General features: G+C 43.9%; 2 protein-coding genes across 3 annotated transcripts in view; both read right to left on the minus strand.

The window, feature by feature from the left end:
* Positions 1 to 593: 593 nt before the first annotated feature.
* Positions 594 to 24,080, minus strand: MBTPS1 (membrane bound transcription factor peptidase, site 1). Of its 2 annotated transcripts, none has more exons than XM_032701123.1 (23): positions 23,985 to 24,080; positions 21,907 to 22,396; positions 20,565 to 20,822; positions 19,962 to 20,165; positions 19,478 to 19,588; positions 18,155 to 18,264; positions 17,665 to 17,781; positions 16,625 to 16,692; positions 15,926 to 16,028; positions 15,068 to 15,219; positions 13,980 to 14,141; positions 13,267 to 13,411; positions 12,014 to 12,202; positions 11,297 to 11,469; positions 10,543 to 10,658; positions 9,988 to 10,144; positions 9,038 to 9,162; positions 8,527 to 8,604; positions 6,878 to 7,018; positions 4,415 to 4,546; positions 3,793 to 3,919; positions 2,990 to 3,120; positions 594 to 712 (listed from the first exon to the last, which is right to left on the minus strand). In XM_032701123.1, exons 2-23 carry the CDS (start codon positions 22,073 to 22,075, stop codon positions 702 to 704), a joined length of 2,979 nt encoding a protein of 992 aa, XP_032557014.1. In that variant the 5' UTR covers positions 22,076 to 22,396; positions 23,985 to 24,080; the 3' UTR covers positions 594 to 701. The 2 variants fall into 2 exon arrangements, with proteins under 2 accessions (XP_032557014.1, XP_032557013.1); XM_032701122.1 differs by lacking the exon at positions 594 to 712 and adding an exon at positions 1,151 to 1,970.
* The window catches only part of HSDL1 (hydroxysteroid dehydrogenase like 1), a 39,758-nt gene continuing 22,899 nt past the window's right edge, over positions 7,878 to 24,736 (minus strand). The window contains exon 7 of the mRNA XM_032701146.1: positions 7,878 to 7,889. The gene's annotated coding sequence lies outside the window, so the exon portion shown is untranslated. The remainder of the gene's footprint in view (positions 7,890 to 24,736) is intronic.

Below are 24,736 nucleotides of genomic sequence, written 5' to 3' on the forward strand. Positions count from 1 at the left end.
AGCTGCTGCTGGTTGGCCCTACGAGAGACCTCAATGCCACAGGTGTGATGGTGAAAACCTCTCCCTTGCCATCACAGGGCCATGTTTGAAGATAGAGGAGCAACAGGCTCCAACCCCATTGGGATGGCACAAGCAGCCCAACCTTGGGACCATCTCCTCAGCCCCAATGAGCTTCTAACTAATGGTTCCAATGCAAAAGCTCAGTGCCTTCTCTGGCATGGCAACAGGACTCTGACTCTTCCTGCACCGAGTGCATCCTCATCTTCAGAAGAGACATACTGGAAAAACCCACCACTTCCCAAGTTAGGGAAAATGGGTTTTTCCAAATCCTTTTTGCAGGATACTCATGCACTGGCAAACCCTATCCACAGCCACCCCTTGAAAGGCTTGTCCCAGCTTACATGGAGGAATGTTCTCTCCTGCAGTGCCCTCTCCAAGGCCCACCACCACCATCCAGGATTGTAAGCCCTAACAGGATGGGTGCAGTCAGACCACCCAGAAGGGCTGTCCCTGTCACCTTCTCTTTCTCCAGCTGTGCCCAGGGCTGCCCAAGAGCTCACCCAGGACCCTTCACCAGTGCAGAGCACTTACCTGCCCAGGTTGTGATTCTGCTGACCAACAGAAGCAGACACCAGCTCCTGGCTCCTCCTGGGAAAAGGTGCTCATGTGGAGCAGTGACTGCAGCAGTTGCAGGGAAAACCTCACAGCTTTGCTACAGAAGAGAGAAGCTATTTCAGTGATGGCAACGTTAACCAGCAGCACATGGACAGGGGCAACTTACTGAAGTCAATGACAAGTCACAGGCTTTCAGGCAGGACCAACCAAAGGACACCAGGTTTCTGGTTCTGTGACACACCACACTGTGCTGGCAGGTGCCATCCCCAGGACAGTTTTTTATTCAGCTCTTTGGGAGCACTCTTCTCACCACAACTTTCTGCGTTTGGAAGGTTTCCAGAACCTCGTGCTCACTCAGGCCGAGCACCGTTTGTACAACTGCCCAGCTGGTGATCCAAAGGAAAGTTTGCAGCTTGGGATGCTGCTGGTAAGGATAAAGATATGGTGGGAAGAGGGGAGACATGAATATCTGCTCTACTCAACAACTTGCTCTCTGTGACTGCCAGTGGAAAGAAGAGCCACTTAGCACATTGTCTTTGCTTCATATAGATAACATATTTATTGAAAATCTGCTTCACCAACAACGGTGAAATCATGACCAAAAATTACAAAACATCATGGTAGTTGGCTTTATAAAAATAAACTGCAGGAGTATGCCTCACTGATTTATACTGGTTTCTCTTGCCCCCTCCCTTCTTTAATGGTGCATGTTATACTCTTCAGCGTAATACCGTTCTAGAAAATTGCATCCCATCCAAAAAAATGCACTTGTTTTTCCTTAGCAGAGGTCCTTAAAGTGACTTTTCCCCCGCCCTCCCCAACAATAAATATAGAAAATAGCCTCTAAACAAATAAATTTTAGTTTGGTCAGCTTAAAAAAAAGGTCCATTTTCTCCCTCTTGGGATATGTAGTGACTAAGCAGCCATTTAAACAGTATTCAAGTCTTTGGTGGCTTCAGCTGCTTAAAGCTGCAGTTTTATGTACAGATGATCAAATGAGGTCCTTTTGTTTTCTCTCCAGAAGCCAAAGACTATGAGATGATGTCAGGTGCACGTCACTAGACCATCAGTGCTGCACTTGCTGCACCTTCCCCGGGAGCGATCCATCGCCAGGAAAGCCGCCGGTGAAAGGAGGTCATCTTTGGCGAGGCAGAGCTGTCACACAGAAGGTGTCTTTGGTGGATGAACCTGCTGCATAAGCTGCGGTCGCTTCACTCGCGGTTTCCGTCTCTTTGGCCTGCTCTTGGCTTTGTTGATCTGCACCACAAAGAACGCCAGGACCACCATGGCACCAAGGAAGGCAAAGACCGGAATAGTCTGTCCCACGTCCTGGTTGTACCGGCCGGGCATTATACCTGCAAAGGCAAAGAGGGCTGGAGGCAAGTCCTTACCACGTGAGCTCCGACGTCTGTGTGGTGTTAATGCCACCTGCCTAAACCGCCCGACGGTAACTCTTGTTCAAAGAGCAGGCAGCCATTAATCAGATTACATTTCAGACAGAGAGATTAACAGCTGCAGACCGATTAGTGAAAATAAGACAGGATGCTAACGCTACAGAAAAGCACCAGCACTTCCACCTTGATCTATCTGGGCACATGAAAGTATAACCCAGATTTCCCCTGTAACAACAATCTTCTGTTCTGCACTAGAAGAGAGATGCAGATGCTTGACCATAATCTTACTAGGAAGTAATTGCTGCAATTCCAATCCTGATGGAACAAGGAAAATTTCATGCTTGCTCCAGACACTGGCGGTGGACACGGTGAGAATGAGCTGTAGAAACAAACCCTTCATTTTTACAGGTGTCCTTTGGTCTAGCAGCTCAAACTGGGAAAAGAGTCCATATGAGGCTTTCAAACTGCTTCCAGCTGGGTCTTCAGTGCCAAGCTTGTGTAGGAGAGCAGCCCACCATTAGACTGAAAGCTGGTTTGAGTCCTCGACATGGTTTGCCAGTGTAATAACTTGCCCAAGGCACCAATCCAACAAACGCTTCTGGACTCTGCTTTTGGGCACTCACAGAAGGAACTTTAATTATCAGTGGGTATGTGGCCACAGCTCCCAAGGACAGGGGCTGCTGCTGACACCTGTCAGCCTGAACAGTGCCAAAACAAATCTCAGCTACACAAGATGCACCCACCACAATCCCCCTCCCAGCATGTCATGACGCTCTCTATTGAATAAACTCTTCATATGCAAAAAAAGTTCACATCTGTCAGCCTTTTCTAACACAGCCATACTATTACTTGCGGGTTTTTTGCAACTGAAAATAAACAGTGGCCTCTCATATGGCTGTGCTGGGTTTTGGTTTTTTTTTTTCAAAACTTATATAGAAAGCACAACCAAACCAGCAATTTTCAAAGTTTTCAGTATTTACCTCCAGGAATGTCCCATGCTCCACTTTCTCCAGGGGACAATGGTCTCACTTGGGGTCGGTTCTGTCGAAAACTGGGCAGTGCCACTTTATCCAGGTCAATTGACAGTAATTTTTGATGTTTCCAGAGGTTGCTAGAAAAAATTTAAAGACAGAGGTGTCTGCCCACTTACTGGTAATGCAAGGAATTCTCTAGCAACACATACAGAAAGTGACAGTTGAAACCTACGTCTAATTCACTAGTTTGGACCCAGATGACAATCTGCTCCATTCTTTAGGTTCTGCAGTTTGCAGGTCTCCAAACCTAAACTTAGACACCACAGGGACACAACTCAGATGAGCAACTCTTTACTAACAACTCTCTTTCTTGCACACAGACTGCCAAGAGGACCCATGACCAGCTCAGCAGACAGGTAAGGGCTGTGTGCCAACACACGTTCCTTTGAGTGGCTGACAAATGACACGACAGAAGCAGCACTGGGAGAGCTGTCCAAGAAGCTGCTTCAGAAATTTCAAAGGCACACAGAGATGGTGGGCTTGGGCAACGCTGTTCACTCAGAGCTGGGATCATTCAATCACAACAGTGACTGGTGAAGCTATTTTTAAAATGCCACAGTTTCACAGGGTAGCTATTAGGTGAGTCACAATTATTCACTGAAGATGCATTTATGATTATTTCCTCTTTGCAATCTGGTAGTTCTCTAGGAAAGGCATTCCAGTTGTCCCTTTTAAAAGCAGATGGAAGAAATAATTTTTCAGCTGAACTCGAAAATGAGGCTTCTTGTGTAAGGAAGATGTACACTAACCTGGGGGCAGTTTCATTCAAAGGCTGTGGCTTGGCCCAGGACAGATGAGGACAAGCAGGAAGGGACCGGGGTTTAGGGTCTCCCAAGTGAGCCTCGAGCACCTTTGAGTATCGATGCAAATGGTTACCTGCAACTCACAGCAGAGAGAGGCTGGGTTACCAAACACAGGCAGGATGAGAGTCACCAACATTCACCCCAGGCCAAACAGTGCTGCTTAGTGACTGTGACTCACAGCTACATCTCGGGGAGAATTAACCAAAGGGTACCTTACAAAACAGTTCGAGTCTGCACCTGCCATAGCAGGTAACCCAAATTTTGCTGGCAGCACGTGAGATAAGACTGAATCCTTTATAACTGCTCTGTAGCCAGTAACTAGAATGCTCCCTAGCAGAACCAGGCATCTAAATATTCCTGCCATAAGAATAGAACATTTTGTTTAGTCTAACCAAACTATATCACGACAAAATCTCACAGTAAGCGCTCTCTTCTAGTAGAACAACAGACCATAGCAGAGCTCACAACAAACTGCCCTTACTGGCATATAACTCCAGGGGTCTGCCCCAGACTTCCTACCCTGCCAGTCCTTCCATTGAGGGCTCTGCTGGGTAATGAAGGCTCTCACCTTCCATCCTCTCAGGGAGGGAGTGTCCTGCTCCCGACGGCGGGCGCTGCCTGTTCTCGGAGTGGCTGAGGCTGGGTGGCATCACCCCGTAGGACGTGTACTGCAGGAGGGAATCCAGCAGCCAGAAGCAATCTGTGGATTTCACAGCCCCAAAACAAGACATGCATTATGCCACGTTTAAAGTGGCTTATCTTTCTGTTAAGAAGGCTCCAGTGACACTCAGAAGTACAATCCGTTTTTCTGGCTCTTGCTTTTCTCCTGAAGTTCTAGGCCTCATCTTTCAGAAAGATGCAACTTCCCACACACTATCCCCCAACACAAAATTAATCTGGTCAGTCCTAAAATATCTTCTCTCTTGTACCAAACCAGGCTCCTTTGGGGAGTAGGACATAAAACAGCAGGTCTCAAATAGAGGAATTCCAGGTTGTGCAAGGCCGTCCAAGTCCTGACAAAAATCACGAGGTTTTTCAGTGTGGAAACACAGGAAGCTCAGAGCTTTTGGTATCATTTTTAACAGCAAAATGGAGAACTAACTACTTTTTCTAAAGGACAAAATAAATACCTTGAAAAGTAAGAGCAAGGTAGTGTTTTCAGTGCAAGGCTATGACTCATTTGCTTCCACAAGCTTAAAAAATAAATAAACAAAGGGGAAACGTTCTGGGTACATCCCAGGCAAAGCACAAGCAGTACCCACAGCAGCTGTGGTACAGACCAGCCTGCGAATCAATGCCACAATACACTTGGATCATGGTTTTCCTTTGCACTTCAACAGCACGTGATCCCTCGTTTTGATTCTCTCCTGAACTACTGCTACCTTAGTCCAGAGCTCCTCCTAACAAACAAGCACTCCAGCCAGTTAAACATCACAACTCCCTAAGACTTCCCTTTGCAGGAGGAGGACTGTGCCTTATAAGCTATTTCCACCACACAGCAAACTATTTTTCTCAGAACTTCTCCCCCTGGGAACACTTGGCTGGGAATGGGAATTAATCTTCATAATCCTGGTGTCCCTTAAACCCTCACCTTTGATTTTTCAAAGAGGTCAATCAGATTTTAAGGATTTATATTCACAAATGTTAGGAATTTACCTCAGTTAAAGCCACCGATGTCTCTGCAGGAGACACAGCTCCTGGTTCACAATTTAAAAGCTAATTTTAAAGGATTTCTTTAAAGCCTCCCACTTTTTCTTGCTTCAGAGGTCACACTGAATTTGATGGCATTTGGGAGGTCACAAAGAGTTATTTTCTATTACTTAATTTAAAGCTATGTATCTTCTCCTATGCTTTGTGCTTTCAATAACCTAAAGCAAGCACTGAGGCACTGCTAGGCAGGTGTTAGGGCAACTCATAGGAAGCAATTCAAAGACAGATAAGGAGAAACTGGAGAACTTCTAAAAAACCTCAAAATGTGTGGAGAGAAAGAAATGAGCTACAGATGGGAGAGCTCCCTTAGGCAGTAACTTCCTTTAAACTTAAATAAATTAGGCAAGGGATGGATTGCATAACCTAACATTTTAAATATCAGTGACAAAAGCTTAAAAAATTATAGATGTACTTTTGATCACGAAAGGAAAATCTAGTTCTGTTCAGTGGAAATGCAGAAAGACTTTGCATATTGGATTATCTTTGTCCCCTGAAGCCACAGTTCTACCAGCTTGTGGCTTTACATGTTATGAGACACCCAAGCAACCTCTTAAAAACCTGAGAAGTCAGATCAAACAAAGTGCTAATAAAAAAAAAGGTTTTACAAAAAACACCCACAGTGTGTAGGCAAAGAGCATGGCTTCTCTGGGAGTCACAGAAACCACACACCCCCCTCACACACTTGCTACCTGGAGCTGCAAACAAACACTTTGACAACACAAATGGGATTTCCTGCTTTCTGACATATTTTCAGCAGCTGGTTTGTGTCAAAGCAGAATAAACAGAAAATAGTAACGCACAACTGAAATGTTGAACATCACCACAAATCCTCACAGCAAATGTTGCAAAGGGAACAAGGCAGGCTGATGAGCAAACTCAAAAGATAAAATTCATTGTTCCATATAAATATTCTGAAAATGTAACTAGGGAAAAAGTGAAGGGATCCTCTAATGGCCCCTTCACAGCTCAAATCAAGCATGTGTAACTGTTTGTGCTTTCTGTAAACAAAAGCACCCCAAAGAAGCAAAAAAAAAAACCCCAACCAACCCCTCCTTACAAAAAACACCATCCCAAAACCAGCCTCCAAAGCTGGAAGAGAAAAATATGGTGTGGGGGAGAGAGTCCCATCTACCAGAGGGCTATTGAACGTGGGGTGCTCTTTTGTTTAACTGAACCTTCCAGCGTCCCAGCAGAGCTCTGCAGAACTGAGATTAATCCCCAGGAAGGAGTATTTAGAGTCCCCAAACCCCAGCTATTTCTGATGGAGCTGTAACCCCCCCCCCAGGACAGCTGTCAGCTTAAGAGAAGAAGGCTCCCCCACCTTTCTGTCGATGGCTGTCATCCAGGCAGTTGGAGTCTCCGTACAGGACAATCCTGCCACCTCCTTCAGAAGGAACTTGGTAAAGCCCCAGAATAGGGACATTTTCAATGACAGCAGTCTCCTGTTTTAAAACTTCGAGACCTAAAGCAAAGCACAGATAAATTCCATAGCCTGTAGAGCATCAATATCAACTTACCCCTAAGTCACTGAGGCCTCCACTGCAAACTGGCAAAGGCAGCTCTGCCCCACGCCCTGGCACACACCTTTACAGAAAAGTTTTCAGAGCCCCCATGACATTATGATAAAAATGAAACTGCTTCAGGACCCTGGCTGCAAAGTTTCCTGCAGATAATAATTTTTTTCTTTCTTTGGTGGAGAAGAAGAAAAGACTTCACAACTTGGATTGTCTTGAACAAGCTTAGATGAAAAATTCTATTATCCTCAGCAAAAGGTTTAAAGCCAAAATGCTCTGCTCTTTATGTTGTTTCAGTCCTTCTGCAGAATTTTACAGAAAGCTGACTTTAGGTTAAAGGTTTCCCACCTCTAACACCCATTTCAAAAAATAAAGACCGATAAATTTCAAATTTGTATTTGAAATGTATTCCTTTTGCTTGAGACACTGCATTTAGACACCAGAAGCAAACCAGAGAGCTCTTCTGCTTCATGAAATGCAGTGAAAAGGATTCAAGAGAAAAAGCAGCTCTAGCAGGCTACTTGTCAAACTGACACTCTGCCTTTCTCTCTCTCACATAAGGAAATACCCAAGTCATCAGCACACAGGGATATTGTCTTTCCTCCAAAAGGCTCACATGGATGATCTCCTTACTGTTCCAGAAAGTTCCTCCACTAGGTAATCACCTCCACTGCACATCAGAAGTCAAAACCACAATGAACTCTGGTAGCTGCTGAGTTGTATGAGAAGCTCTGCATGTGCTTCTGCTCTCACACTCAAACCCTGCACACCCACAGACACCAGCCTGACCTGCAGCACACTGACACTTCTGCTCATCTGCTCCTGCACAGCACTTCCTAAAGGTTCAGCAAATACAAGATTTTTTTTTTATTAACTGCTTGCTGCCATTACAGTTCTGAATTTCCACCTCACAAGATATTATAAAAGTAAAGAGAACAGATATGCACAGATCACTGAAGTTTGAGACCACAGGCCTCCCATATGCATAATATTGTCTCTTATGGGAGGCCTGCTGCTGACATTTTGTCTACAATTTTCCTTACTTATCCCCTTAGATCACCACAGCTACCACAACACTCATGCCCACTATGGCAGTGATTAGGGGATATATTTCAGTAGCACTTGAAATTCGCGACAAACACGAACAAGTGACACAATTACAACACATCCCCTTCAGAGATGCACAACACATCCATGTGGATGTGTTCACACACAGCAATCACAATAATCTGAATATATACACTGGGGTGTTGTACTACAGAACAACTGTATACAGAGCCATATTACAGCTGCCTGTTAGGCGTGAACTACATGTTCTAGGCAAAATGAAAAAACACCAACCCTGTCCATGGGGTTTTACACTCATTGTTTTTAGACCTTTAGACTTTGCATCTTTGCTTGTGCACCGACTCCAAAGTTCTACTTAAAATACAGAGAAAAGACAAGAAGCTCATACCTTGATCCTTAAAAGTCTGTGCAATGACAATGCCATCTTCTGGAAACTTTGCAATACTGCACCCTGATGCATAATTCACTGAAAGACATCACCATAAAATTGCAGTTTAGACCAAAAATAACACTCCCTCCCCTCCCACCATAAAACAAGCCCAGAAGAAAACATTCCCAGAAGAAAACATTGCACATTTATGTGCATGAATTTGCATACTCTGACCAATGTGTGTATTTGCACTCGAGGCACTTCTCAGCACAGCTTTTGCAGGTTCACCTTTACACACTGTTTTCAAATCTTTCCATTTAGGAGACTGACATTATCTTTTTTTAAACTGAAAAGCTTAATCAAATACTACAAAAACGTCTACAGAGGAATTAATTATTTAAGCATCTTACAAGCCTCTTGTCACTGAATTTGAGTGGTTCCCTTCACTCTCACCCAACTCACACTTTCAGAAAACTGTTTTCCAAACAACCCACTGTAGCCTGTGTGGGCAATGGACTCCAGTACTCACTTTCATGACTTGCCATGGTAAAATCTCCTTCATACAGCCCATCACTAAAGGCCATGTTCCAGACAGAAAGCAGATCATTGAGAGCTGGGATATTAGCACCTCCAGTATCAGGCATCCACCACTGCCTGTAAAAATTACAGTGTAACACTGTTTACTAATACACAGAATATACTTGGATAACCAAAAGTCATGTGTCTTCTGCACACAGACTTTTTCAAAGTCACTTAGATATAGACTACATTTCAAAGCCTTATTAAAGTCCAGGGGTGTGTGAGTAGCTGTCTCTCTTTGACACCAGTGCCTTTGAGCAAAAGTTAAGTAATACTAATGTAAAGTTCTCAGTGCACTTCAGTTGCATGGAAAACTTCAATTTATTAGAAGGAATTCAGTCTCATGCTCCTTGTTTGGTAAGCTGAGGCAAAACCAACAGTCATATAACCTGCTTCTCATTTTTCTAATGAAGCAAAATGTCACTTGCTCACAAACTGCAGAACAGATCTCTCTACAGCCTGACAACTACAGCAGTTACTCACTGGGGATATTGAAGTATTTTTTCTTTATATGATACCTGGAATAATTCCAGTAACAGGTGCACAACCTGGTTATGCTGCTTGCAACGCACATTTTCTTTCTATTCTGCTCCCCTAATGTGAAAACACGTCCATTTTTCTTTGTTTGCCACTCCCCCATTTCTTATTTCTTTTCATTGTAAATGTTTTTCTAGGTTTTAGAAGATTACATTACCAAAGGGGCCTTTGCAATCATAATAAAATAGCTATATTTTAAGCTGCAGCTTAAGGTCAGTTTTGCTCTTCAGATAATTGCTTCTTATGGGCAGCATCCAAGTGCTAAGTACAGCATATCACATCTGGGATTTTTAGGGTATAACTGCATAAAATGGCAGTTCTGTGGTGTTTTATTTCCTGAAGAACTGAGAAATAAATCAGTACCTTGTGTTTTCATCGTAAAACTTGACTTTTCTCATCACAGATGTGTTGTACCAGTCACTAAAGACTATCAGTGAAAGTCCATTATCAACGTCCCTCCTCAGCTTGGTGATCTCTTCAGGAAAATACTCTTCCTCACTGTCCACCATCAGCAAAGTCCCTGTGTGTAAAGGCAGAAACAGGAGCTCACCAGGCTGTTCCTCCAACGTTATCACTGTTCACACACCCCAGGCAGGAGTCAACACAAGTGCACATTTTGGCAATATCTGGTCTGTGTACCCTGCTCTGACAGCTCACCTAATGAAGTCACATGTGTTTTCATGCTAAGGACAGAGAACTGCAGTAACTCCCCTGGACTGCCAAGCAAGCTTCTCCAGCAACACTTGACATAACAAAGTATCAGCACATAAATAATAAATACACTCACTGTCATAATATTTTTCTACTACCATGAGAATTTTTATTTGCACACCCACAACACTTTAGGTCTTCCAAAATCCAGGCTGCTTTAGGAAGAAGTTAACAGTGTGGAGAGCAAGGCAATTAACTCATGCTTACCATACTGACTGGCATCAAAACATGTAAACGGGGAACCAAGAACCTCCACAAAGTAGCCCATGCTCCTCAGGTGCTGGTACATGTCCCTGAAGTTTGTGTGGATATGGTCACCATTCCTTAGAAAGAAACGAGTGTTGAAGACATTTAAATCTGGCATGCAGAAATCTGATTTCCACCTTTCTGATTTCCTGAAATCCTGTCCACCTGCTGTATGTACATGCTCCAAGCAGCCTTCCAAAAGCCTGTGTCCTGGTCACTGCCCCAAGCAATCCTCACGGAGACCCTGCTGCATGATTCTTCCTACAGATCCTTCCCCCTCCACCTATCAAAGGTAACAGCTCAGCCAAGCCTTTCCTTGCTTCAGCCAAGTCTCCCTCAACAGCCAAGGGGTCTGGTCTTTGGGATTCAATCTTTTAAATTCTCATGTTTGTTTGATAAGTGAGTGCTGAAGCAGTTAATAAAGTGCCCCCCTTAACTTCCTGGGAGAAATTAGGGCAGGAAAGTGAAACAAAAATCTTAGTATCTTAAATGTGCATTTTAAAAGCTTTTCAGTTCATGTGAATAAAACCATAAAGCACAAAAAAACAATCCTGCATCAAAAGCATACAGAGTCCAAGTGCTTCTCATGGATTTCTTAGAAGAGATAATCCCATGCCACACTGAAAAAGGGCAGAGCTCTCTGGCATTCAGTAAAGTTATCCCATAGCATTAACACATCAAGAAATACTGATTTAATAGAACCTGAGATAAATACCAATCTAAGGGATCATTCTTCATCCTCAAGTTGTCCCTGGGGAAGTATCCTGGGGGGTAGCGCAGGTTGTGGTACTGATCCCAGAGGACTCTCTTGCTGCGAGGGGGGGTGGGAATGATCTTCACCTTTATTGGGAGCTTCACTGTTGAGGTCTGCTCTGCACTGTTCTTGGACTGAGGGACAGAACCAACCACAGCGTGAAACACCAGAGAAATGGAGGGACCAAATCTACCTTTAGTCACCAGCTCTAGAGACAAAGAGGTGACTCCTGCCTTGAGTCACCACAGTACTTTTCTCTGCACTCAACAGTTTATATTTATGCTCAGAATGTAAAATACTTCACGTATGTTACAAATTTGTGATTTGGTTTAATTGTTCAAAACCTTAAAAGCTTCTCAGGAACAATTAAATGTGGTTCTAGAAGAAACATACTTGAGTAATCTTTTCCAAAACACATAAAAATTCCTAATAAACAAGTAAAATTATGAAGTCAGTCTCAAGGAGAAGTTTTCTGATTTCCAGTTATATCCAATTTGCAGTTAATCCTGCTCTCAACTATAAAGATCACTATTTGTACTCTTCAATTTCCTGACACCAATTTAACTTCTGCTTCAAATGACAGGACCAGAGCAAACCCTTAAAAACAAGGTATTTGTATTGTCCTGATGCAGTTTAAACATTTCTTAACCCAGAAAACCCAAAATACACAGAACTTACTTCATTTTCTGCAGGGGATGACACTGTGATCATAACATGACCCTGAGCAATGCCTTCCCAAGATGCTGCTTTCTTTGCTACAGAGATGGAAATTGCCAAGTAGCCAGACCAAGGCCACAGCACGGGGGAATAGGAGAAAGCCACCTCAATGTTATCCCCGTTCTGGGGCAGATAGGGCTGCCAGTCTGGCTGTGGAATGGAGAACACACAACGTTGGTAACACAGCATCTGCAGCCCCCAATTTCTGCACACAGAGCCCTCTTCCTCTGCACAAAGAAGTAACAAACATTAGCTCTTCTGAAGGTTATGGCAAACCTAAAGATGCCCACAAAGCTCAAAAGGTTGGCACTGTATCAGTGAATCACCTAATTGTGACAGCCCGAATGACCCAGACCACAGGCTTTTCAGAGGCAGGACTGTGAGAAGTTACCTGAACAGGACACTGCCCAAGTGAACCTGCTTCAGTGTCCTGAGGTCCTGTGCAAAGGTTTATTGGTCAGGACACAGAATTTCCTTTCAGTAAAGAGAGTTGACAGTGTAAGAGACCCCAAATTACAGCAGCTGTGGGTGAGCATCACCACAAGCTAATTATCTCGGACAAGAGCTTCAATGTCCTTTAATGTGAGCTTGAATCCAACACACACCCTTGGATTCACCCTAAAATGTGGAAATTGGGCTCATTTACATAGGCTAGAATTATCCAACAGGTGCCTTATTTAACTTGTCTCAATTCCCAAATCTATTCTACCTTTAAACTTAATTAAAATCCTCCCTCCCCAACGAACATGCTCAACATCACTGGTGTGAAAGAACAGGTTTTGCAGCAGAGCTTGGTTAAGTCCATACAGTCAGGTCACTCTGACCCATGGAAGAGGCATGATTTACAGTGTCAGGATTCTTTACTAAGATCATTTATGTTCCAGACAGAAAAAAAAAAAAAAAGAGGAAAGTCTATCCAAAGGATTTTAAATGCTATTAGAGAATACAAAGAAATCTCCTAGTCCATCTCAGTTCAAACTGGTTTTACAAAGATAAAAGGCTACATGCCTCTGAAACCAGTGCATTGCCTGAACACTTGTGGACAGCCCATGTTGACAAATGTACCTGTCTGGGTACACCCTTTAACCAAACACTTTGCATCTCTTGCTCTCAGCAGTGACATTTGTTCTAGGAAATGCATAGCTAAAGGAGTATTTTCTGGGGAGTTTTTAGCAACATTAAGGGTGAGAACTTGGAACAATGTTAATACTTACCTTGTCTACGATTCTCCCAGTGACTCCCATACCATTGAGGATGGTAACATTAACAATAGTTGGCATCCCTCCATAATAGATGGGCTGAGAACAATAGGGCCACATGTAGGGGCATTCGGTCAAGTCAATATAGCTTGGACTCAAACTAGGGCAGGAAGGAGGAGGGAAAATTTAAAGAGAAAAAAAATCAATAGGCAGAAGAAGAACATGCAACTACATATAACTAACTATGAAAAAATTACAGATAAACCATGCAAGTCATAAAGTTCTATCAAGCTCTCACCTCACTTCCCAAATCTGCCCCAAAATCTTCTTCCCTCCCTCTCTAACTTTTTTCCTACATTTTAAGTTTTGTGAAAAGATTTTCACACACAAAAAAAGAAACTTTTCAGCACAGGGAGAATGTTCTTATCCTCAAAAGTGAAAACTTAAGTACTTTTCTGCTGTGTTCCAGGTTACATTACTCATAACTTCTAAGGCTATAAGACGAAATAAAGCATCCCCTACACTGCTATAAGTTAGGCAGAAAATACTTTTGACTTTTCATCCATTCCCTTCTCCAAATTCGTGCCTCAGGATTACGTAAGATCTGTGCAAGTCCTTGCTGTTGCCCAAGCACAGATTGCCCAACGGAGCGACACCTGCACCGCCTGCTCTCGGAAGAACAGAACACATTACACTGCCCCACTGATTAATTAAGGATTAAAATTAACCTGGCCTGTGGTTTATAGCTGTTGAGGATCTGATAAGCTCTCAGAAGATCCAATTTGCCATGTCCTTGTTCAAACATGTTGACTCCAGGCAGCCTCCGTGCTGACGCAATGAGTGCCTGCTTCATGCTCGCGGGGTTCACCAGCTCCCGCCTCTGAACCGTGCTAAGGAGGAAACAATAAACCCCATGAGGTGGCCTTTACTCTAGTTTTTAGCCAGCCTTGTTTAATGTTCTGCCTTAACAGCCATTTGATTTAAAGAAAATCTAATCAAAAAAATCAGTTTGTTGTAACATCATCTGTTCATATTGCTCTATTATTGTTTCATTTCTCACTGACTCAGAGGTAGAACAGCGACAAGTTTCTGATATATTTCTCTTAAAAACTAGTAATACATGATTTTTTTCTCCTTACAGTGTAATACATGATTTTTTTCTCCTTACAGTGTGCTCCATGACCCACAGTCATTACAATCAGGGCAGTATCTTTATATACTAAATAAAATACTCTGTCTTCCAATGGGAGAAAGTAGCTTTGTTGTTCAAAGAAAAATGCACCATTTTACAGGGGAAATGCAATGAGGACTTTGAATTTTTAGCATGTTTCTCCAAAAGAGGTTTGTTTCATCCTTAGGTAGCTATGGCAAACATGAAGGACACACCTGCCATTCCCACCTCCAAGTCCTTTTGTCTGCAACAGCTGAGTTATGCAACTGGGCAAAAACCATGAAACTCTACATCCTAAAAAATTCACAAGTGTGCAGATAATTATCTGCTACAGGTGCCTACTTTGAGCATTTGCTCTTCTATAACACAATTAATATAAGCTCAGCAGTTCCAGATGACTAAAAAATGGGACAAAATTGTTTTATAGTACTATTCTTTCCAGTTACCTATTACACAAAACAGTTCTCAAGTTTCTCCCAGGAAACTTAGAGGCAGCCAGACAAGGTAATGTGTCAGGCAGAAAAAGAGTGATTTAACAGTCCAAGTTTGGTTTCCTACATCTAAACACAACTTAGTTTTACTCAGTGAATTCCTTTATGACCCTCCTGATTGCTATCTTCTTAGAGGTTCTTATTTAGGACTCACCTCACTAACAGAGTAACAGCACCTGCCACCACGGGAGATGCCACACTGGTCCCAGAGAGAGAGCGGCAGCCACCCTTCATGCCAGAGCCTCTCACCCCAGAGCCATAGGTGACAATATCAGGCTTCACTCTCCCGTAACCTCCAGGCAGCTCCTGGGAAAGAAAACAGATGGGTTACTGCCCTAATGCATAATGAACACTGGTTGTTTCATCTGGGCACTTAAAGTAACTGCAGGTCATTCAGAAGTAAAATTAGCTGAGGTTCAGCACCACAGAATAGCAACCTAAAGAAAGACTCAGGCTGTTCATGAGAAGTTCTCAACATTTCAGCGTTGCTGCTGATCAGTATCTAAGCATGAAACCACTGACAAAATGAGAACCTGGCCACCACCTGGCTCCACAAACAAAACCATGTGATATTCCCCTCCATCAAGATCACAGTGCAGGCTCATCTGAAATCAGGTGTGCAGCAACCATGACCTCAGTTCTACGGGTAAGTAAGTGCAATGTTACATGTAGCATCTGGAAATCCCAGGATTTTTAAACTAAAGGACAAGGGCAGGCCTTCATGTTTGCAGATTTAACCCCACAGACAAGTCCTCAGCATCAATCAAAAGGAACTGGATAGTTTAGAAATTAACCAAAAATGTCTGTAGTGGTCAGGATTAATAAGGAGACACCCTGAAAAGAACATTAAGTTTCTTGTTTAAAGACTTACAGTCTCTAACTATGGTCTCTCACGAAACCTTTTCTCATTGGTGCTCCAATACATCCCATCTGCACAGGATTAGCCCTTGGAAAAAGGCTGCCTTTCCAAGGCCCTTATTTTGAGTGCAAGTGTGGCTGGCCAGTGTCTTACCCAAGTGGTCATTCCCCGAGATGAAAAGCGAGCTATATTGTCTTCAAAGTCAATGCCACCGACTCCAATCACATCCATCTGGTCAGCAGGATTATTGAGAGTCCTACAACAAGTTGGGAGATAGGAGCCAAAAAAACCCAACAAACCAACACCCAAAACCCAAGACACATCGTAAGTTTAGCTTGGTGACAGACACGCTGCCACCAGACTTTTGTCAGATACTCTTTTTAATCTCCACAGAAACAAATTTTGACCTAAACAGATACAGTTATACTTTACAAGTGAGAGCAACTTATCAGGCAGTCACTAACTCAGTAACCACCAAACCACACACTCTGAAGACAAAACAAAATCCCTTTTTAGGCATTTATTTTAGAAATATACCACAAATTGTTGTGGCTTGATCCCTTCTGTACTCCTTTAGTCCAAGGTCAGTCTGCTCACACTAAGAGAAAAATGTCAGCTGGAAGCACTGCCATTCTTCTTTTACTGACTTTCCACTGTTTCAATGAAAAATATTTAGCTAAGTACTTCACAAAATGCAAGCAATAAGGACACTGAGAAGAGTTTAACTTGAGTCACTTTCTATAAACAGATTACAGAAAAAAAAGGAGAGAAAACTTCCTGAGCAAGCACAACTACTTCCAAAACCACGTAACAACATACTTGGTTTTGTCTGAAGTGGTCACTGAAACTCACCCATATAAAGGGCCATCATTGCCAATAGCAGAGACCATGATGACATTGTTAGCAGTCAGTTCCCAAACCTACAAAAAATAACGTTCACCATAAGGCTCTGCCACCAAAAAAGAGTCTTTTCTAAAAAACAAATACTCCATGGGCCCTGACAGAAGTGAAGGATTAGTCCAACACCTCTTTCTTTCTCAGACTCACAAAATGCATCCAGTATATCCAGTATTAAGCTCCAAACTTACTTAAGATTATGTGACACTGCTGACAGAACCCTTTTATATTACACCAAAGAAAACCTCCTGTCCATAACAAAGCAGTCCAGATGCCAAAGCCAAGTAGTGATTATGAATCCCCTCCAGTAGTACTCTGGGGAGTACAGTGAAGTCACTCTCAAACTACATTTCAGTGCAGGTTATCATAAAAAAAACAAGGAAGAATTTGTATGCCTCAAACCTCTTAATTACCCTTTACAAAGAAAGACTGTATCCTTTTTTAAAAACTAAATTATCCACTTAATGCTTTTGAAGGCCAGCCCAACAATTCAGGGAACCATGACATTTACAAAGACAAAAACCTAATTCCATCCTAACCTGAAACAAATATCTTGCCACACAGCTGAATCAACTACCTGTAACTTTTTACCTATTTGCTCTTAAACAAACTGGTTTAGGAAATTCACTAAATTCACACTACACATATTTTTTACCATTAAATAAATTAACCATGCAGAGATGCAAAAAAAACAAAGAAGGGTGGATTTCAGTTAAGCATCTTCTTTAAAAGTCCTCTTAGTTATCTGCCTGGGAGTCACTTCCTAGAAGTACACAGAGCATTTTGTAAAAGAGCATTTTCCATGGCTCTGTGAACATCTGGGTTTTTTTAATCCATTCCTTAAATATATTCCTAAAAGCCTGTACACTGTACACTCATCAAATGAGACTCTGTGGAAACTGTCAGCAGGACCAGATGCAAACAAACAGCTCTGCAAGTGCAGCATTCGTGTGAGGGATACAAACACCAGGACCACTTTATTTCCTCATACTAACTTTGTCAACAAATGGATGATCCATGAAGTCTGGCCCACCAATACTTAGATTCAATACATCTATCTTCTTTAAAATTGCATAATTAAAGGCATCCAGAAACCAAGACGTGTATGAGACCTACACAAAGAAAAAGGGGGGAGAAGTTATCATTAAAAAAATCCAGTGATCCCACAGCAATACAGACTGCAGAGAGAGAGCAGAAACAACACCAGAATAAAGCACAAAAGTGACAGTGGTCTCCTTAAGTTTCTAGTGCTCAGTACATTTGAGTGATTGCTTCCACACTACACAGATCAGACTTCCACATATTATTTCTGAAAAATATACCAGATTTGCAAACTGTAAGAAATCTTGTGGTAAGTCTCTTACAAATATCTCTACCCTTCCTACTTACTGATGTCTACATTTACAAGTGCATGCAATATTCCCAAAGGATTAATACAGGATTAACCTGGAAAGGCAGAAATTGAAACACATGTAAAATAGCTACCTGATTATTGGTGAACACTCTAAAAATGTGCAGTTCTGCATTTGGAGCAAATCCCTGGCATTCTCTCATGCTGGCTATCACACCTGCCACAAAAGTCCCATGGCCTAAACCTATCACCGGGAGAAGGAAACAAAATAAGATGTTAGAAGACAAACATTGCCAAGGATTTATAGTGTTAAGCATCACCTACAGCAAAAATCACATCAATTTATCAGACTTTACAACAAACCAGAAACACTGGGTTCAGTCCTAGTCTTTTTGAATTGCATTTTGCTACCAGGTTCAGTGGGGGCAGAGTTTGCAGCCCTGGGTAGCCAGAAAACCAGCTGCTGAAACTTGAGTGATGCACTCTGCAGTCCATCCACTCCTGATTGCTACCAATGGAATCACGAGAGACAAACAGTATTTTGGACAATGCAACTCACAAAGTCAGTGCAGTTTAATGTAAACTTCTTAAAGAATTTTTATCTCGACTCTGCAATAACCGTATTTTGTTAAGTATGAACAATGAGACAAGGAAACACCTTTTTTTTCCCCTCTCCTCAAAAAATTAATTTCGCTTTTGCTTTATGGGACTGCCAACATTATATTTTTGTACTCCAAGTCTGCCTGTGCAGCAACTATGTGGGCACAGAACAGAGTGAGCTATCAAAAGCAGGTGCTGCAATGTAAAGAAATACTACACATGATAAAACTACAGAGATGCACAGCAGAGTCAGCAATATAAGCATCTACCTCGAACTCTAGAGAGATTAAACTGCAGCTGACTCACTGACCCAAAGTGTGTGGAGTTAATAATCTGTGACAGCACACGGTCAGGGCAGGTTAGGGACGACATTTGAAAAAGGAACACAAACATACTGTGGAAAATAAAAAGTTCAGTTATATAGAACAGAAAAACTTTCCACGAAGGTGCCAAAACTCTGCTCAGTTTAGGACTGCACAGTAAAGAAGGCAAATGGTGTCCCCCAGAAGTATGAAACAGCAACATAAGAAGGAGTAGGAAAGCAAACAGTCTTGTGGGCTTTGCTCTCACTGCCACCTACTGTGACAGTGCATTTACACCTACACAACATCTTCCTGCCCTGACATTTTTCCACAGCCATGAGGAGTGTCACATATGATTCAAAGGAGATTTATGCAACACCTTCCTGGAACCTTAATACCCTTTGCTGAACTTGATTTGAGTACAAAGTGCTTGGGACACTGCAGAATTCAGCTTAAAATCTCAAAATACAAGGCTTGAACAGATGTTGGCAGCACAGCAGCAAGTGCAAAACACGCCAGGGTCAGGAATAGTTGGAAAACTGCACAGTAACTCACCGTCATCCAAGGTTCTCTCATTAGTCCAGTTTGTTCTCTCCTTTACATTTTTGAAATGTGGATGTTTCTCACTCAGGCCAGTGTCAAACACTGCTACTCTCACACCAGCACCTATTAATAGAAAAGCATTATTTTTTCTGATTCAGCTCCACAGTAAATCTAATCTATCAAGTTAAAGAGAACTTTAGTTTAATGTAGCATGCGATTTACAACCTCAGTAAGTTACAGATCCTAAATAAACTCCCATTCCAATTCAGAAGTTCAGCCAAGGATCATAAATATGACCAGCTTCTCCTAAACACAGCACACACACAGAGAGATGAGCACTCCATAAATATGCAGTGCATTTCAAAGCAAATTATTTCTCGGTCTTTCCGGATCCAGCACCCAAGGAGAGATAAACACACAGAAGTCAGTTAGCCTGTCCTTACACTTCACTTGTTTTTCCAAGGTTATTGTTCTAAGCCAACAAGCAAAAGCCTACCTGTGTAACCCATCTGCCAGAGGACATCTGCCTGCAGGGTCTGAGCAACCTGGCGAGGGATAGCCCTCAGCAGGCGCCTGCTGGAGTGTCTCCCTGTTGCATGCCAGAAGCCAGAACCTAAGGAGAGACTTGCTCTCCTCAAGGGGCGGGATGACTGCCACTTCTGAGTCCACCTGGTTTCATTGCAGTGCAGCATTGGATCAGCTATGCAGCATTAGGATAAAAAAAAACAGTATGAGGAAAAACACAAAGGATTTGATTTTTATGCAAATATACACATCGTAATGTTACTACTGAGTATCCATTTTCTCTGATCAAAATCAGTAAAAGCTTCTGGTTTATCTGCTAGGGATACTGAGGTCCATAGTCTCAGGTAACTGCTGCAAAGGAAGTGTTTCTATGTTGTACACAGAACCATTGCCATGTTTTGGCAAAGGTTATGACAGGACCATGATAATTTTCTAAGCAAAACAACAGGTTTCTGTAAATCAAAGAAAAACTGCAGGACACTTCTCATTTCTGTAATGCTCCACTGATGGTTTGGAGGAAGGCTGAGAACACTCCCAAAGCAGATCTCATGAAACCACCCAGAAAATCACTTACACTCCAAATATTTGAGCGACCGAAAGACCTTTCGCTGAGGTGTCACACGCTTGATGTTCGGGTGGTCTTCCAGTGTGAGCACTCCATCCTTCTGCTTCTCGTGGATCTGAATGACTTCAAAATCGCTGGGATAGTCACTGGCCGGGTTGTTGCGAGGTACAATCCTCCAGTTCTCAATATCACCACTTTTCAGCGCGCTGGAAATAAATTTACTTCTGGCTTTAGCTGTGAAGTATCCATTAAAAGCCACAATATACTCTGCAACAAGAGCACAACTTATCAGAGCTGGCGGCTTACTCATGCATTCACATCACAAAGTCTGAATCTTTCTTTATTTAGAGCAAATAACCACAATTTGAGGCACTTTTTAATTGCTTTTAGAAATCTGCAATTTATTTCTCTGCTACATAATGGGAGGGGGTGGTGGGTGTTGCGCCAGGAAACCTGCAAAATGTGATAAAAACCTTTGAAAGGAAGGTAGAATTTTAAATATCATGGAAGATGAAATGATGTAGCAGGAGCAGGGGAGAGGGAACAGACTGTTACATCCAGCAGTACAAACTTATCTGCCAATTCAGTGTGTTTAACAGGTAAGGTCTAAGACTCTGCATGGTGCTGAGTTTTAGTGCAAATTACTGACTTTCCCAACTATCACAGGCTCAGACAATGAAGCCAATCCAACAGTGCAGCCCTTGATGTGCAGCAGTGCTTTGGGAGCGGGCTCAGCCCCAGCACACCCCCCACACTCCCCAGGCACAGCAATGTCCCTGCTGCCACCCCCCCGGAGCACAGCTCCATGGGGACATCACAGGGACCTGAGGCACCAAGGGCAGGCAGGGCCAAGGTGTCCCACTGCTTCCCCTGCCATCTCAGCAGCCACATCTGCCTCACCTGGCCTTTCACCTGCTCCCTCTGCAATTATCTGCACTTTTTCCATGCACACATTATCACTTCCAAACTTAAGCAAATCCACAGACACTTCTTGCCTTTGTCACTCCTTCGAGGCCCACTTGTGCAGTTACATTTCATAAAAGAGCCTCAACCACACCAGCAGGTCGAAACAAACAGCTACTGAACATACCAAACTTGCCCACCTGAGCCTTCACACTCCATTTCCACCTTTAACACCCTCTTTATTTCCCTCTCCCTTCCCCTGTTCTTTGAACACGGTATCCAGATAAGCAAAGAACCTCGGAAAAAGCATTTCTCTTTTTGAATATAGAAAATTAGCAGATGATTCTTCTACAGAAACCCTGAATGTTACAACTGCACAAACACCACAAATCAGTACCACACACTTGAACTTCACATGGATTTTTTTTACTGCTTAACTCTTTATTACCATGTTCCACGACTGTCGAGGTGAACTCCACTTTCAGAGTAAGGCGAGAACATCCAGGACAAATGTGAGCCTCCTGAGAGGAATTCCCTAGTCTGGTACCAAAGTGTTTTTTGCCACAGAGTAAAAGAACAACCAGAACAAACCAGATGTTTGCAAACTTCATGGTCATGGAAGAAAATGGTTTCACTCCAAAAATTCCATATATTCAAATCGCGATTTTCTTCTTTATAAACTAGTTCATTTTTGTTTCAGTAAATGTTGCTTTCACTGTGCTGATCAACTGGATATTCTTAAAGCTGGGTCCAGAATAAGTGGAGATTTCATGGTCTTTCCAGGCCAAGCCTAATGAACAGGCTCATTTCTTTCTACGCTTCTTCTCCATTTTGTATTAAACGATTTGGTCACTCAGGATGTGGTAGCTGAGTCCTGTACTCCATTTCTGATGGCAAAGTTAACTCCCTAGAATTAGCAAAGCTGATTGCAAGCCAACCTGTAAGGCAGGGCAACATAGAAAATAATTAGATTCATGTCTGTGCAACTGTATAGTCTGAAAACCTAAAAAAACCCCAAAACATGACACCCTCGGTAGCTCATTTTAGAAATGATCAGGAAAAATGTTCACATGTCATTTAAGACTTTTTCAGTAACACTCAAGTCTCTCCCTTGCTCAGACCAGAGCAGATGTGGAACACTTGGGTGTTAATCTGACAACAGAACAGCCAACAGCAACAACTAAACTCGACCACACTTTGTATAAGGGAAGCAAAGAGGAAAAAATCAGATTCAAACTCTATGTCAAGGCCTGGTAAGGACAAGAGACAGAAGAGGAGGTAAACTTGCAGTCCCTGGGCCTGAAAATCAGCAGGAAAAAAGTCTTTCAAATTTGTTTGAGCTGGGACATGTATTACTAAACAGGGGCACCCAAGAAAACAAGGGCTGATTACAGAAGGCAATAATGTGAAGCTAAAGGAACGTGTTGGAAGTGTTTCCTACCTGGAGGGACAGCCTCTTCCCCTTACGTTCCAAAGTGCACAATGCACTCAGGAAAAATTGCAATGCTAGTATTATTTTACATTCCAAACACTTAACCAGCAACTGCTAGATTAAAGCCATTAAGAGATAAGCAAAGAGAAGAGTTTATGCCTGGTTTGTCACACCACCCGGAGAAGCAGAGCAGAACTGCACACTGAGCTGTGATCAGGGCTGGAAAGGAGGAGCCTTATTAGGGGGTTCACACTATTTAGGGGAATGATGGACTGACCTCACAGCACAGCCACAGAAGGAAGCCGGTCTGAATGTGACAGCTGTTGCTTCATTTTTATTTAACTTTATTTAGTATTACTAAGTTTTCCCTTGACTGACAACACCATGACAGGCTGGGGACGGCTTGTGCTTATAAAGTTTCCCCTTCATCCTTCAAGTCGACACAGTTACAGTACAGTAGTAACTGATGGTCTTGGCCGAGCTTTGCCAGCCTTATCACTTCCTTGGCTTATAACCCTTACGGCAATAAAATAAAACAACCAAACAAATAAGCAAAGCAAACACGCTTAGGGCTGATAACAGGTTGTACGCGAGCATGATGCTGAAGTACGATGGAAACTAAGCGCAAAGGAACAGCACGCCCACAAGTTCCCTGTCGCGAGGGGCCGGACGGGGCTCACCCCTGCCGACCTGCCCGTGCCCCCGGACAGCGGCGCTTGGAGCTCGCCGCTGCTCTTCCCGGAGCAGGGGACGAGCACAGGGACCGCGATGGGCTGGGACAGCCTCGGGGGGCACGGCCGTGGCCGCGGGGAGCAGCACCGGGAGCTGTGCCGGTGCCCCGGCACGGAGCGCGTCCCGCCGGCGAACGGGCGAGCCCAGCGCTGCCGTGCCCGGTGCCGGGGCAGAGCAGCGAGCGCGGCCGGCACCGACCCGGGCAGGGCAGAGCTGAACTGACAGCCGGCGGGCGAGGCAGCCCGAGACGAGGGGCAGCGAGCCCCGGGAAGGGCGGCAGGGCCTGCCCGCCCCGCCCGCGCCCGCGCCCCCGAGCCCTGAGGGAGCCGCAGCGCCCCCGCCCCCTCCCGTCCCGCTCTCACCGCTCCGCCGCCGCCGCCCGGCCCGCCGCCATCTTGGGCGCTGTTTACCACCGAGCTCTCGCGAGAGCCCCCGCCTGCGCACGCGCAGTGCCGGCACCGGGCGGAGCCACTGCCCGAGGGGAGGGAATTGGGAATGTGGGGACAGCGGGGCGGTGAGGGAGATCGGGAATGGGGGGACACGGGGATGGGTGAGGGAGATCGGGAATGTGGGGACACGGGGCTGGGTGAGGGAGATCGGGAATGGGGGGACACGGGGATGGGTGAGGGAGATCGGGAATGGGGGGACACGGGGATGGGTGAGGGAGATCGGGAACACGGGGCCGGTGAGGGGTCTGGCTGCTCAAGGAACACGTGGGTAGTACCAGAGACGGGGATAGAAATATCCTCCAGCTTCACCTGTCTCAAGGTTCATTTAAGGCCTTGCTAAAGTTACTTGTGTTTAACTCCCCTTTGCAAACGAGCCTAAGTCACTGTTGGCCACACAAGCCCTAGTTTTACACTGCACAAAGCACGAGGCGTTCAGGGCCAGCTGAGGTGGGGTTTGGTTGGTGCAGGCAAACCCATGTCGTGGGTCCCTGCCCCTGTGCCCCCCAGCCTGCTCCCTGTCTTCACAACTTCTTACAGTCGACTGGGATTGTCTTTTTGAACAGCATGGTTTCAGGGGATTTGAAGGATTCTCAAATTCTGTCAGCTTTATAAACGGACATAATGTGAGAGACGGTCACTTACTGTGAGAAATAAAACTGTACCTG

This window comes from Chiroxiphia lanceolata, chromosome 13 (genome assembly GCF_009829145.1).
Source record: "Chiroxiphia lanceolata isolate bChiLan1 chromosome 13, bChiLan1.pri, whole genome shotgun sequence".
NCBI lineage: Eukaryota > Metazoa > Chordata > Aves > Passeriformes > Pipridae > Chiroxiphia > Chiroxiphia lanceolata.

Bases quoted from the DNA above. Each gene is read 5' to 3' on its own strand.
- MBTPS1 (XM_032701122.1), bottom strand. From the start codon at position 22,075: ATGACCATGAAGTTTGCAAACATCTGGTTTGTTCTGGTTGTTCTTTTA. The intron at 14,142-15,067 runs GTGAGTCCTAAA...TTTCCTCCTTAG, and splicing joins GCTGTTACTCTGTTAGTGAG to CACGGTTCAGAGGCGGGAGC. The intron at 3,121-3,792 runs GTTAGTGTACAT...AATTTTTTCTAG, and splicing joins TTGAATGAAACTGCCCCCAG to CAACCTCTGGAAACATCAAA.